Raw genomic sequence first — 15,431 nt, forward strand, 5'->3', positions numbered from 1 at the left:
CTAACAAACTGAAGCAGAAATTCAAAAAATTAACAGCCACAATAGTTTTTATTTACAACGGAACTTTTTTTTTTAATAAGATATTTACAAGACGACCGATTTTACACATTAGAAATGGTATCAAAAGTATGCATTACAGACAACTATGTGTCAAATGGCCATAAAACAAGGCTGAAGAATACAGACAAGCTTTAATTTTTTTTTAAAGATTTTATTTTTACACTAGCTTAAACTTGGTTAAAGAAAGCAAGGTTTGAAACCAAAGAACGGTTCTAATAGGGAATTGCAGGGCCTTCCATTGCAGATTGAATTTCACAGTGTTGTACCCCATATTGGGAGAAATAAGACTATTTTTCCACACTAACACTCACTGAAAATTTAACTTTGTACTTCCCTTCTCCCGGCCGGCCCACCCACCCACCCCCATCTGTAGCTGATGACTGCTGGATAGATGTATATTAAAGAGGATCGTTTATAAAACCCGTCTGCCTTTCTGGATGGCAGCATGAAGAAGAGTTTAAAAACCGGCTTTGCACTGGGAACTAGGGCAGTCTGAGGTCAGGCAGCTACCAGCAGATACCTCTCAGAGCTGGCTGTCACTGGGACTCAAAAGTGTTCTGACCCCTGAAAAGCCACTAATGCAGGGTATAACCAGAATGCAAAACCCGCTCGATGCAGACCTGAAAGACAACATCAAGGAAAGAAACAAGGCTCAAGCTAATATTTGCCCATTTAACATTTTGGCTCCTAATTGCACAGAAATCCATTATGGACACACGCTATCATGCGAAAGCAGGACACCCAAGAACAGCCTTATTTAAAAAAAAAAAAAAAAAATGCAGTGCATAGCCCTAATTATGCAGTTTCTGTGGTACCAGGGCCCATGCTTCTAGAGATTTCCCCCTTTTATGTGGGTTTCAGACCCTCTTCCAAACACCATTATTGTAGGAACCCTAGCATAACCCACTGCTGTGTCGCGAGAATCAGCCTCTCTTCCAAATTGCATAAGAATACACCCCAGCTCTCGGGGAAAAAAAAAAACAACCCACCACGTTTTGTATTTGTGTATTACTATTTATAGCTGTTTGAACCAAAGCAAGGAGAGAAGATTGCTGGCCTTAGACAAGACTACAAACTTAAAAGGAACAATCAATCAGAGGGGATCATTTCTTCCCTGGCCCACTAACATCTTCGGAAATGAAGTTAGCTCCTCCCTCCAACCGCACACCTGTCAGTGGTAGGACAATAATTGTGGAGCAATCAGACAGGCAAGCACTGTGAACATGAGTAACAGGCCTTCTCTCTTTAGAGACCAAACATTCCTGCTTTGACTCCAGTCCATGGTGAAGCCTGAAAGGCGATTGAGAATGTGTCGTCCGAATTAAAAAAAAAAAAAAAAACAAAAAAAAAAACACAACTCAGCTCAAGACTTCAGTACTAGTTACACCTATAGCAGAGCATTTGGCATCACCCATTAGTGTAGTACAGCAACGAAGGCTAGTTTTGTAAAGGAAGCAAATTACTAGAGCTAAAGCATAGGTACCATTCTAATTTTCTCTAGCCAATCCAAGCGTTTTACAAGATACATGAGTTGCCAGCCAGTGCTGTCCTTAAACATTTAAATAAAAATGAACCACAATTGTGCGTCTCGAATTCTGTTTTCACAAACAAAAATGTTTAAAAAACCCTTCACCCCCATCTATCTAGAACATGGCATAGCTGCTGGCAAACAGTCTCATCTGCAGAAGCATTTTCACACTGGTATTCGAGGGCAGTCTTGCTACAGAATATGCACAGCTAACCGATTTCTGACACAGGAACTAACCGGGTGCGTCTTGTGGCGACAATGGGATGCAGTGCTCAATCCAGCCGCACTCGGTGAGACACGTCACGGTCAGAACCGTCTGCCAGCCTCTCAGGGTATTCATGAAGCTTGTTTGTTTTTTTAAATAAATGGGTGAAATGAACAACAATCCTATCTAGCACAACACAGGCACCGTATTGGAAGCCTGACCTGTCAGGCAAGAGGAAGTTGCAGCCAAATCTACTATCCTCTTAGGTGGGTTCTTTTCACCACAGAGTTTCAAAGTGACAGTGTGACAAGCTTGGCCTAACTCTGCCTGCTGGTCCCATCTGCAAGTTCTCGCTGCTGAACGTCTTTCTAAGAAAATAAACATCAGCTTCAGAAAGGTGATGGGCATCACCCATGGGGACTCGCAGATGGGACAGGTCGCAAGGCTGGCCTGTTTTTAGGCTTCCCAACCTTCACAAGGCCTCTTATGAAGTGTAGTGGCCACAGCAGCTGATGAAGCTTAGGCAGAGAGCAAAAGGTGTCTCTGAGCTTCCAACCCTGCTGTTCCAGCATAAAGCTTGAGAACTTGCTGATAAGGAAAGCGGGAGGGGGGGGGAGAAATAAATAAACCACAGTTAATCAGCCAGGTAAAGAGTTTTTGTGAAAAACAGGAAAAATACAGAGGCATGGAAAAAAACATCAGTGAATAAGAATATCCACGAGGATAAAGATTCACGGGACCGAATAACAAACAGTTCCTCGCCGCCCGTTGCCAATGGTGCACTACGCCCATCACAACGCTACCCGCACAGCTACTTTCTGCACGTTCGGTGAGGCGTCTGCTTCTTCTGCATCTCCAGCCGACAGCGGCTTCGTTCGTCCAGCCACGGCAGCTCAAAGTTCCTGTCAAACAGAGAAAAAGGCCTTGATCCATGATGAAAACACCCAGTTCAGAACAGAGGGAGGTTTGTTTTGAATGAGACGCTGTAGCTGAATTACTGCCCGCACCCCCCAAACAATATTGGATAATTAATCATAATTAGAGTTTATTTATTATTGCATCAGTCGATTTCAAAGCACTTTACAAAGGGAAGCCTAGAGAAGTGCAGTGATTTGCCCAAGGTCACCCAGCCATTGGACTAGACCCTCGGTCTTCTGAGTCCTCGCCCAGTGCTCTACCCTTCAGGGCCACTGCCTTCCCCATCAGATGAGGGTGCAAATCCGTACAGGACCAGCCTTCAGCATGACGACCAAAGCACCTGCCCTTCTATTGTTATTCCCTATGGAAGTATTGCAGGCCTGCGACGGGCGTCCTGCTCCCATACGGTGTTGGATTCTGCACTGTTGATTCTAAAGCCTCAGAGTGGGGTGGGAGCAGTCTTGTAAGGCCTGGGAATCAGAGCAACTGTTTCTACAAGACTTCCTTCGGGCCCCTCTCCTCCAGCACACACGTCTATCCTCTGTCTGGGTAGCTGGGAATTGACAGCATCCTCCACATTTAATGCTGCACTAGGCCAGGCACTGGGGCGAGTTCTGTGCTGATCTGGCCACACACAGCACAGTACTCAAGGACTGACAGCACGCTGCCTACAGACGTTTACCACTGGGGTGTCACTTTGCTTCCCACTCCACCTAAGCTGAGTAATCCAATCAGTGTCACTGAGCTACTGCCCATCCTGAATGACCGTTTCAGGGCTGTTTAGAGACTAGCCCGGTGGCTGTGTGTGTTCTACTAAAGCCCACTTCCAAAAGCATGGTCCAGCTTCCTCGCTGGATTCACTTTAGAGGAGCCCTGTCTGAAACTTACAAGCGAGAAATACTTACTGTGGAGTTAGTTTTGGTAATGGTCGGCCAAATGCTACAACAGGCAAGTAGGGGGTAATCAGCAAGCTTTCAACTATCCGGAGAAAAACACAACGGAAGAACGTTACTCAGCTGCACAGCTTATTGGTACGCATGGCTAGGTTAAAGCTACCGACCGGCTGATTTAGAGCAAGTGCTCCCCACCCCCTTCCCCCAAACCTGTCTGATAAGGAACTCACCATCATCTGGCTCAGGGAAAAATGAGGTAACTTCAGGCTCAGATTCCTGGATTCCTTTCTTTTTATACATTCTGAGCTGCAGTCGCTGTAGAATTCTTTGTTCCCTGATCCTCTGAATATCCCACCTGGAAAACGTAAAACAAGCCCCAGACAGTTAAAAATCCTTATTTCAGTAAACAATACTTGGTACTTCTTTGAGCTCCTTGGATGGATGGCCGTAGAGCACTTCCCTAACGTCCACTGATTAGGCCTCGTGACTAGGTATCTGCTCCACCTGCAGCCACCATCATTATTCTAGGGCTGAGATAACGGAGAACACACGCACACCAAGTGGCATGCAAGGGCTTCTCCTCCTGCAAGTTTTTCCTGTTCTCAGATCCATGCAAGTTTCCTGCTGACAGATGCTGGTGCATGAACAGGAGATGGCCAAGCTGGCTTCGGAGTACAATGCAGGGAAGAATCAATAGGCTGGGGGGATGCACTAGATGACCTATTGGGTCTAGTCCACCTCTAATATCTATGATCCCACATTGCTTATGATTGTAGTTACAAACACAGAGTTCACAGATGGAAAGGCCAGGAGGGACCATTCTGATCATCTAGCCAAACAGGCCAGAATATTTCACCCAGCAGTTCCTGCATTAAGCTCAATAACTTGTGGTTCCACAAGAGCATCTTTGAGAAAGACACCCAGTCTTGATTTAGACTCCAAGTGTTGGAAAATTTAACAACATCCCCGGAAAGCTGCTCTGATGGTTCAATTACCCACTCTGAAAAACCTGCAACTCATTCCCAGTTTGAATTTTGTTTTTAACTTCAAATTCCAACCACTGGATCTAGCTTTGCCTCTGCCTGCTAGGCTAAAGACCCCTCTGAGATGAGAGAGGGTGTGGAAGTAACCTGAAGACCACATTCAAGTCTCATCTCTCAACCACCTCTTTGATAAGCTAAATAGACCAAATTTCACAAGTCTCTAATCGTTAGGCATGTTTGCCAGCCCCCAGGTCACTCTTGGGCTCTTCCCTGAACCCTACATTGACTGAACAGAGGAGGTGGTGAGTTTAAAATAAGAGAAACACACTAAGAACTAGAACAAAAAGCTCCTGCTCCACAAACTTCTAATGCCTGGCATCCTTCCTCTTCACTTGTCGGAGCACGTCTGACTCGAACTCATTTTTAGAGAGGCCCTGGAGCGCCAGAGGCCACAAAAGCCACTACTGCAATATTCAGGGTGGGAGAATTTTTGCCCTTACCTTTTCCTTCTCTTCTCATCCAGCTCCAGCTTCGCGTGCCTTTTGGCAAATACACTGTCGTCTAGATTCTGGGAAGATAAGAGCAGATGTTAGCCCTCTCCTCCCCCACAACGGGCATGTTCTTGTTCATTCACCTGCTGCAATCCACTTTCCCTGCAACGAAGGGAAGGGCTGCAGAGTGACTATAATTGCAACACAAACATCCACAGGACGGTACAAATCCAAATCCAGGTTCTGCGGTGAGTCACCTCTCAGCGGCCACACCCAGTTGTAAAACTACAGCAATTATTTACTCAAACAGTTTAATAATAGTCAAGAGTTTCCAAGGTTTTACCATTATTTAATATCAGCTCGGCAAGGAGGACTGCTCATGCAAAGGTAGGAGATTCCTAGTATCTCCCTATTGATCAAACTGTACTAATGGCCTCACAGACCACTGGATCAATGGTAAAATGGGTATTTTTGTTACATCTACAAGTTGTACACACGCAGGCTCACAGCGATTTATTCTCTTTGGTCTCCTTCACCAAAACCATGAATTGACTATGTACCTCCAAGAGATCTGAAGGATTTGAGTCTCTCAGGGGCTCCACAGCATGGTCCCTCCATGAAGGAACTGTGGAAGGAAACAAGAGTTAACATGGGTCAGTGTTTTCACAGGCCAGAAGGGACCCAATATATAACACAGGGCACAGAATTTCATCCAGTCACCACACTACTCTCCCAGAGCTGGGAACAGAACCCAGGAATCCTGATTCCCAGTTCCCTGCTGAAACCACTAGAAAACACGGCCCTCCGTTCTGCACAGATGCTTCTGTACAAAAAGAGCAACTCACCATCAGTCAATCTGCTAAAAATGGAAACTCTGCTTCCTTACCGCGAGGAAATGTTTAATTCGATCATAGCCTGTAATATATGTACTCATCATTTGCAAGCTTGATTTATGTAGCCTGCTCTGAGCAGAACATGTCAGATCCCCAGTGATCCAGGAACTGGGAACAAAGTTCACCTTTAAGAGAAACCAAACAATTGTATTCTAAAGAAGGGATCAGTTTGGTACAACACACATGCTTAGACTAGAGAGTTTCAAACATAATTTAGTGACAAATCTGTTCCTTTTTTACATGCTAACCCCAAGCACCATAAATCCGTGTGGGGAGAAAACCAGTCAACAGAACAGCGCTTGTTTTAAAGCGGTCGCTGTTTAAAAGGATCAGAGAGGAGCTGTGTTTAGACAGAAGGCAAGAATTGGAGCTAGATGTTCAGCTGGCCTCAACCCAGCCTTCCATGTCATGCATGCACATTTATTAGGGTTTGTGTTTTCCACATCCAAGTGTGAAACCAGGTGCATGTGCAAACTGAGAGGCCTCTCTAAGTATTGCTGCTTACTCTTTAAGGGCCATTGCTTGGAGACTCCCTTCTCTTTACATATCAGGGTTATTTTATCATCAAAGCAGCTAGTTGTTGCTAGGGAACCGGGGGAAGAAAGAAAATGGGGGAAGTGGATTTTCAGCTTGTTTGCCTGAAGAGTATTTACGCTGTAACCCATTCTATCCCTGATGCAAAATCAGGAACTTGCCCTCTCCCAAGACACCCCCAATCTTTGCCGCTTTGCCAGGGGAGCTTTCAAACAGATCTCAACCCTGGGATCATGAAGTAGTTCCACAAAGCTAACCCAGTTTTTGGCTGTTAGACACTCAACAAGATTTAGAGGCAGGAGAACATGGGAAAAACGTAGGCCTCACATTAATCCCTTCTCCTTACAAATCCCCTCACTGGTCCGTTGTCCTGATTTTCACAAGTGGCAGAATTCTGTGAAATTCACCACCACCACAGCACAACCAAGAGACAATTTCTCAGCGACGAACAGCAAACTGCTTCCCAATTTCACAGAAATGGGCATGGAAGTGGCCATGTAAACAAAGAGGCTTAAAAGGCAGCCCCGTGAACTGGCCTTGTTCAAATCATCTCTCCCTTGTAGGTCAGTGCACGTCAGCCCCCAGGCCTGCCTCAGCACAGGGCGAGTTCAAAGCATGGATGGTCAACTCGTGCTTCCTGACTTCTGTGCACTGAAATCAGATCCTCAAGGTCACTTCACACTAGCTGGTGTCTGGTTATTTCTTGTTTCGGGACAGAGAGGGGAGATGCCACACAAGTTTGGCACACTTGACCAGCAGCTACTGCCAATGCCAACAGTAGACTAGACTTAGATTTGCTCTCTAATCCAGCTTGTGCGAATGTCTGGTCTGGCCGCAGGCCACCTTACCCTCCAACAGGCAAGAGACAGGTTCCGGAGACAGGATTTGAATTTTGACGTGATGGGAAGGCAGAGAGGAGTTGGGGGGTGGCAGAGTCAAGGTAAAATACATTAGAAAACACCCCTCCCCCTCAAGTCATGGGACAAGAGCAGCTGCCTGCTCACAAGCATTGCCTGTCCACACACCTTGCTGGGCAGCAGACCCCACTGCTCCCGGACCTCCTCTAGACAACGGCTCTGAGGAGAGCTGTATGTATATTGCCTGCAAAGCGCAAAGCAGGGTGGGATTGTGGGATCCTAGTTCGCTTTGCTGAGCAGCAGACAGAAAACTTCTGTGCAGCTGCAGAAGATGGCTGGAAACTAAAGGAAGGGGGATCAGCGAGCAGGGGGCCCAAGGGAGTTCACTTTGACACCCTGACTGGTTTCTGTACCAGGGATCGTGTGGGTCACCAAGAGATTCCTTCTGCCTGCCCAGCCATCATGAGGCAGCAACTCGATGTGTCGACTGTGACAGCATGGCCTGGTGCGTGCTCGTGAGGGCAAGGAAGAAGGGAGTTCACCTTGCAGTCAGAGGCGTGGGTTGCACTAGCCATTCCTCCTATAAACATCCTACTGTGAGCCCTCGTGTAGACAGGGCTCTTACAGCTGCTGGCTTTTGTTGCCATTGCATTGGGCAGCGCTGCTCAAGAAAGGCCTAGGAAACATGGCGATTAAGATGCCAGCAACTATCAGTGCCTGGTGCCCACCAGCATTCCTGCTGGAGCCGAACACATGGCAGTAATGGGAGAAGCTTTTAGAAAAAAATCCCAGCGTAGACAAGGCCAGAGTGAAGGCCCCTTTACATAACTGTCACATTAGAGGTCTCAGAGCTGAAGAGTGTTTGTTTTTTTAAGTGAAAACAAAACCAGGGAGAATCTACATCCCGAGATACACTTGGCCTTCACAGAATCACGTAAGCACTATGCAAAACACAGACAGAGCCACTCTTGGGTTTACAGAAACCAACTGTGGCTTTAGATCTCCTTCCACAGCTGCTAGTGTGTTACTAGCAAAACCCTCCAGCAATCAGGGAATGACAGAGCACTGCTTTCGGGCAATTCCACCTATTTTCACGTTTGCCGAGCATCTGTTCAGTAGGAGGGTAACACTTCAGGTGGCAAGCACGTGTGTCAGACTGACCACTACGCAGCTACGAGCAAGTTTTGTATCGCTTACTTGCTACAGTCTCCTCCTTCTTTGGAGAGGGTTCTCGTAACGGCAACGGTGACGGGGGAGGTTGATGCCAACGACACAAGTACATTTCGGTGGTTGAAAGGTACGGCAGATCTTCTGTCTCGCTGGGGAAACTTTTATCCCTGGGGTGGGCACTGGGACTTTTCAATGGGGTGGATGGTTTTAAGGGAGTGTCCACTAGCGATCTGGCTTTTTCTGGAGTCTCTTGACTCCTCAGTTCACGTTTGCACACAGTTTCGGATAAAGAGCTACTCGGCTCCTCTTTCACTGGAGAGTGTTTCAGAGATTTACTCTTGACTTTTGAAAATTCGGCCACCAGCTTTTTAACTGGAGTCTTCCTCTCTGCACTTCCAAATGCCGACTTCCTGTTAAAGAAGGGAGAGAGTTTAGCAGCATATTCAGCTAGCCTATCGCAAGAGCAGCCTACTCATTTTCCCAGTGTCTGTATTTTTATTGTGTGTGCCATAAAGCTAATGCTAGTTGTTCCATAACCATAGATTTACATTAAATGCAGAGATCAGGCAGCAGAGTTTGTAAGAGAGGCAACCGAAGGCTGAGGGGTTTTATTTCCAGAAGACTGGTGTACTGTGCTCCCGGAGGCTACTGCTTTCACCCTGGTACGGCGCAACTTGCTATGCAAGCTGTAACCTTCCAATGGTAGCCCCTTACGGAGTGTGTTGCAATACAGCAATCCAGATTCCAGAGACATGGATAACTGGGAAAGAGCTGCAAAGTGCCTGCTACCCGCACATTGCCAGACATGGGTTAAAGGGACACTCCCAACTGGTGAGAAGGTCACTGATCTATTTTTTGAGACAGCACCCTTAAAAAAAAAAAAAGTACGTCTTAAAAAGAAATGTGCGGGGTTTCCCTATTCCCTTGATAACTAGAGGGGTCCACCCAAAAGACCCTTCAAGAGCAACGTCAAACAAATGCCTCCTCCCCACCCCCTTCCCATACACACCTGCCTGCTCCCTCATTAGGTTCAGCTTTGCTGTTATAGCAAACACCCTCTCGCAGGGCCTGGGGAAGAGCATACTTGTGAGCTTCCCCCGATCAATGTATGAGTGATGAGAGACAGTGTGGTCTAGTGGCTAAGACCCTGGACTGGGAGCCAGGAGACCTGGAGTCTAGTCCAGGCTCTGCCACTGGAATGCTGCACAGCCTTGGGCAAGTCACTTCACCTCTGTGCCTCAGTTTCCGCTCCTTACCTTAGGCACTCAGATACTGTGAACACAGTCTAAAAACGCACACATACTAGACTAGAATGTGCTCATATTAGTGCATGAGAAAAGTGAAATGGACCATTAAGAACAGAGTTAAACTGTCAAATGCACAAATTAACAAGTTGGGGGAGGGGAGAACAAGAACAGTTTGAGAGAGAGAAAAATCCGATTTTCAAGGTGCCAGTGTCCTCTTAAAAAAGGAAGGGCATTTTGGGACATAAATGTGAACTTGGGAGCAATGAGTGACCCAAAAAAACCATTGCCACGCAAAGTTACAAACTTCTTGGACAAAAAAATGGGCAAACCCATTTGGTAAAGGAGGCAAATTCACTCCTTGTCATCTCCTCGGGATGGAAGAATGCCTTTTATTTCAAGCTAACATTACTCAGATAACTCAAAGGAGCAAATCCACAAGTGGGCTGCCCTAAGTTATCCCTGACTTACGAAATCCAGGCATATTCTTTGTTCTGCATCTAATATGGACGGTACTTGCTGCTTGGTATTTGAACATGTATGTTAACACCTAGCTCTTCTTTAGCGCTTTTCAGCAGTAGCTCTTACAGCACTTTAGAAAGGAGGTTGGGATCATTATCCCCATTTTACAGATGGGAAAACTGAGGCATGGAGCAGGGACACGACTTGCCCAAGGTCACCCAACAGGCCAGCGTCTTATTTGTCAGGCTTCTTGGTATCTGCCAGTCAAACCGTTACATGAAAAGCTGACAGGAGTTAAGTGTAGGAGAAATAGCATTAAAGCGGACAGCTACAATGAGCTTTTATACAAGTGATGTGACTGACAGCAGATGGGTCTACACACACTCACAGGCCCCAGTGATGCGTGGCAAGCCCTTATGAAGAATAAGGTCATGAAGGGGTCCTGTACCTTTTATGTCCCTTTCCATTTCTTCCATATGAGAAGTGTTTCGGAGGCAGGGGCTGGGACGTGTCCAAGAGATCCTGCTGGCATTCAATCTGTAGTTTCTCAGACGCTTCGGATTCAGCCTTCTCTTCGGTTTCATACCCTTGAAAAATCCTGTGTTTCTCTCTCTCATTATCCTTCTTCACCAGCTGCATCCTCCTTTCCATGCGCTCAATCCGAGCTAGGAGCTGAAAGAGGAACAAAGGCCAACACTTATGCTTTAGCCGGCATGCTTTCATCAGAAAAGAATTACACCAAGTCCAGTTTGATTTAAACAAATAAAGACACCCTAACTTATTTTCTTCACACCACACCTGTTCTGGTATTTGTGCCTTGCTGTCCACCACCTCTGAGCTATAATTACAAGCTTTCTCCAAATTGTACAGACAACAAGACATCACAGAGAGGAAGAAGTTCCAAAGAGACTTTATTTCAGTATTGTCATTTGTCTCAGGCTGTACCCCCATGGTTTTCTCAATGCAGGTTTCAAGGAAAATGACCAGTATGAACTTCACCTCTAGAAGCTGGGAAGGTGGCTGTGGAGTGATCAGATGAATTAGAAACGCTCAAGACACATTTCTGATCCAGATTATAAAGTTGGAAATCCTGAGGCCACACCTCTCACTTTAGAGTGAAAATTACAGCCTCAGGTTGATTTAATATTTCAGACTCACTAAGGCACAGCACAATTTGGCTTAAATAATTCAACTCCCCTCCCAAAGCTACAGAGGGGAGAAATCAGGGACAGCTACATGGGGAGAAGGGCAAAAGGAACAGGGTTGTAATAAGAGACCTTTACAAATGAGAAAATGTTTAGAGGTAAAATTTTCAGAAGCACCTAAGTAACTCTAGAGCCTCAATTCTATTGATTTTCAATGGGACTTAGGCACTTCTAAAAATTTTTACGTGTTCTGTTTACCCACAAGAAATCCGGACATCACAGCTCCAAAACCACCACATTTTTGCATTCAACACTCCATAAAATATTCACTTGTAATTTGACTTATTGCTTCCCCTCGTTCCCCAACCAACTCCATCTGACGATTCAAGAAGGGAACAAAGGTCTACAAATCGTTCCAACTGACAGATATGGCGCAAACTTTGAGAGCATCCAAAACTGCACATCACCTCCACATTCAACTAGGCCATGTAATTGGGTCTGAAGAATATCAATTTAAAATAGATTTTAAAAAAAGACAAGAAAGAGGCTTACCAAAGCCTCTGATTAAAATGCAGTAGGGATTTATAATTCAGACAGATCTGTAATTGTGTATGCAATGCATTCCAGAGATCCACCTCTTCATCCAGGTGCTTTTAAAAAGCACATGTTAAGTGAGAGACACACAAGCTACAGTGACTTTCAGTAGGTCCTGCAGTCCCAAATCAGGCTGGGGGTGTGTGTACACGAGTGAGAGAGAGAGAACGCCACCTTTAACCGTCACACAGTCCCACAGAATTGAATCATATGGACACAATGCACCAAGAAAATTAATTTTAAGCTTTCCCCCCTTCAAGTTTTTAATCAGCTTCATTACAAGAGAGAAAACAAATTCAGTGGTGTCCTTAATTCAACCCCTGCTTTGCCTAGGTACTGCAGTTAGGGGACATAGCCTCCAGAATTGATTATGCATCTGCAGACAGCAGGAGAGACCAGAGGGCGAGAGAGAACTAACTCAAATGTGCTTGTGTCTCTGTTTGACTCACAGGCTTATCACACATGGCTTGTGTGTTCTATTTCCTTGATTTTTTTTAAACCCTCACAGGAGAATCCCACGTGTCAAAACTCCCATCACACCCTTTGACTGCAGTACAGCAGCTGCTACCTCCATGTTGGTTCACTTTACTCAGATCAACACCCGGAGATGTTTTCACAGTGCTTTGCATCTCAGATCCTATCCCACCTTGCAGTCAGCATATGCCAGTAAAATACTTTCCTTTGGAAAGCAAGGAAAATAATCCCCCACATATTGGATGTGCAGCCCTTTGAAGATTTTTGCAAAAAACAAAACCAGAACACCCTTCCTGTAGGGGGACAATTATAGGATGGGGAAGAAATTTATTTTTAGGTTGCTGCAGGCATGCAGATTATGGACAGGATAGTGAGGCCAATAGACTCTGTGACATTTTAAGGGAACGGAGGACTATTTATGGGTTTGCACTGAGAAATCTGCACCAAATCGGATAGTTTTAAATAACTCCTGCTTACAGGGAAAAAGCTAACAAATATTCATTTGGTTCTGATCCAGTGGGGCTTTCCAAATCTATTCCCCTGTGCCCCATGAATATCTCCAGGCGATCATAGTGTGTGTGTGTGTGGGGGGGGGGGGGGGGGGGCAACCACTGCTTCACAATTAACCTTCCCCCTCAGACGTGCATCTGACTAAGAAGCAAACCCTGCATTAGTACAGCTCTGCAAGTGGGCCAGGCTTCCATGCTCCTATCAGCAAAGCGGGTCAGCAGTATCCTAGTCTGGACACTGGCCAGGTTGTTTCTGTACATTGCCTCAGTACGTGTGAAACATTTAAAGGAGGAGGAGGAACTGAGGCTGGTCTCATTATAGCACAAGGGGGTGGGGAGTGGGAGGCTCCCTGGAGAGGAGCAAAGAGGAGGGAAAGAATTTGCTCTGGGAAGGGGGGGGGGGGGGGGAGTATGTTATCCATTTGTAGTAATTAAAACGGCAGCAATTAAAGGGCCCGCTGTGCTCTCCTGCCCTGCCACCCAGATGGCTCCCTGCAGCCCTGTTTTACTTCTGCTACCTCCATTCTCCTCCATGCCAAGCATATGTAGCAGCCCCATGCCGGGCCCCTTTAATTTAACCCTTCACAAACTATATCGCTCCAGCCTTAACCCGATCATAATCCCGGATGGGCTCCTTTAAATTAACCTTTTCCTTGCCCTGGCCTTTTCTAATCTCAGTCCTATGGCAACCGGACCCCAGCCCTTTAACCCTTAATATACTATGGCCCTCCTCCCCTTCTCACAGTCCCAGAGGCACATTAACCCTTTGGTTGCCATGCCCCTCCCCCCACTCATTGACAGTTACTATCCCCTTGAGTGTCCTCGGCCCGGCCCGCTGCCCGTTAACCCTTTGGTTACAACGAAGTGGGTTGTAGCCCACGAAAGCTTATGCTCTAATAAATTTGTTAGTCTCTAAGGTGCCACAAGTACTCCTGTTATTTTAACGCCCCTCTTGTCCATTAACCCCTCGGGTGCCGTGTGCCCGCAGCCCCACCGCCCATTAACCCCTTGTCTCCTGCCCGCTGCTTTGCCTATTAACCCCTTCGTTACAGTGCGCCTCTTGCCCATTAACCCCTCGGGTGCCGTGTCCCTCCCCCATTAACCCCTTGTCTCCTGGCCCGCTCCCCTTTCCCATTAACCCCTCACGTACCGTGTCCCTCTCGGCCTTGAGCTCCTCGATCTCCTTCTCCTTGGCCTGCAGTTGCTGCTGCTGCTGCTCGATCAGGTCCAGCTGGAGCAGGAGGATCTGCTTGAGGCAGGCCGCCTGGTTCGAGGAGCCCCCGCCGGCCCCCATGGGGCTCTTCCGCACGCCGCCCTTCCACTTGCTCTCCGAGGCCGAGGCGGCCGCTGCGGGAGGCGGCTGGCCCGGCTCCGCGGTGGCCGAGGCCGGCGGGGCCGGGGGCGGCGCGCTGACCGCGGCCGGGCAGCCCTTGTCCTTCGCCGCCACCTGGGAGGCGGTGTGTCCGGGCAGCACCGCCTGGTACTTGGGCCTGCTGCTGGCATCCCCCACGCCGGCCTGCTTGCTGCTGGCCGGGGGGCAGGGCAGGGGCACCAGGCCGCCCCAGCTCTCCTCCTGCTGCCCGGGCGCCCCGGCCGCCGCCGGCACGCTGCCGCCGCCCCCGCCGCTGCCCCCGCCGCGGCCCTTGTGTCCCCCCAGCGGGGGCGGCTCCTTGGGCTTGCGGGGCGGCTGGCGGTGGAGCGGGGCGGCCTCCCCGTCCGGCTCCTCCTCCGGGCCCGGCTCCAGCGCCAGCCCCGGCCTCTCGTAGTCCAGCCTGTCCGCGTTCAGCGCCGTGGCCGCGGCCGCCTTGAAGACGGTGGATCTCATGGTCATGGTGCGGCCTCAGCGCCTCTCCCGGCCCGGGCCAGCTGCGGGACGAGGCCCCGGCCGCTACCGCCCGGCGCCATGGGCAGGCGGAGACCAGGAGCGCGGGGCCGGGCGGACGGCGCTGTCCATGCGGCGGGGGAGCCGGGCTAGCGGGCGGCCGCCTGCGGGCTCATCCCCGCCCCAGGGCGCAGGCCCCGGCCAGGGGCTCCCGCGGGGAGGGGCGGACAGACGGAGCCTCCGCCGGGCTGGGGCGCCCCCTGCTGCGGGGGCGGATACGGCGGGTGGCCCGGCCCGGGTGGATCCCGGGTGCCCCCCGCTGGGAGGGGCCGATCCCGGGTCCCCCCCCCCCCGCTGGGAGGGGCCGATCCCGGGTCCCCCCCCGGGTGCCCCCCGCTGGGAGGGGCCGGATCCCGGGTGCCCCCCGCTGGGAGGGGCCGATCCCGGGGCCCCTGCTAGGGGAGGATGTTGGGTCTCCTGGGGCCCCCTTCTAGGACGGAGCTAGATCCCCCGGCTGGCTCCCCCTGCCGGCGGGCCGGGCCCCTCTCTCGGACGGGCCGGCGGCTCAGTCTCTCAGCGGCCGCCGAGCGCCTCCATTTTCCCTCCGGCTCTCGGCGGCGCGCGGGGCCGCGGTGGGGGGATGCGCGCG

The 15,431-nt window shown here is 49.1% G+C and overlaps 1 protein-coding gene across 1 annotated transcript; it reads right to left on the bottom strand.

The window, feature by feature from the left end:
- Positions 1 to 1,472: 1,472 nt before the first annotated feature.
- Positions 1,473 to 14,791, bottom strand: MSL1 (MSL complex subunit 1). Its single transcript, XM_065422642.1, has 8 exons — positions 14,111 to 14,791; positions 10,687 to 10,910; positions 8,560 to 8,942; positions 5,639 to 5,703; positions 5,088 to 5,155; positions 3,835 to 3,959; positions 3,617 to 3,689; positions 1,473 to 2,695 (listed from the first exon to the last, which is right to left on the bottom strand). The coding sequence occupies exons 1-8, from the start codon at positions 14,789 to 14,791 to the stop codon at positions 2,605 to 2,607; spliced, it is 1,710 nt and encodes a 569-aa protein (XP_065278714.1). The 3' UTR covers positions 1,473 to 2,604.
- Positions 14,792 to 15,431: the final 640 nt, after the last annotated feature.

The sequence above is a fragment of the Emys orbicularis genome, chromosome 25 (genome assembly GCF_028017835.1).
Source record: "Emys orbicularis isolate rEmyOrb1 chromosome 25, rEmyOrb1.hap1, whole genome shotgun sequence".
In the NCBI taxonomy this organism is placed as follows: domain Eukaryota; kingdom Metazoa; phylum Chordata; order Testudines; family Emydidae; genus Emys; species Emys orbicularis.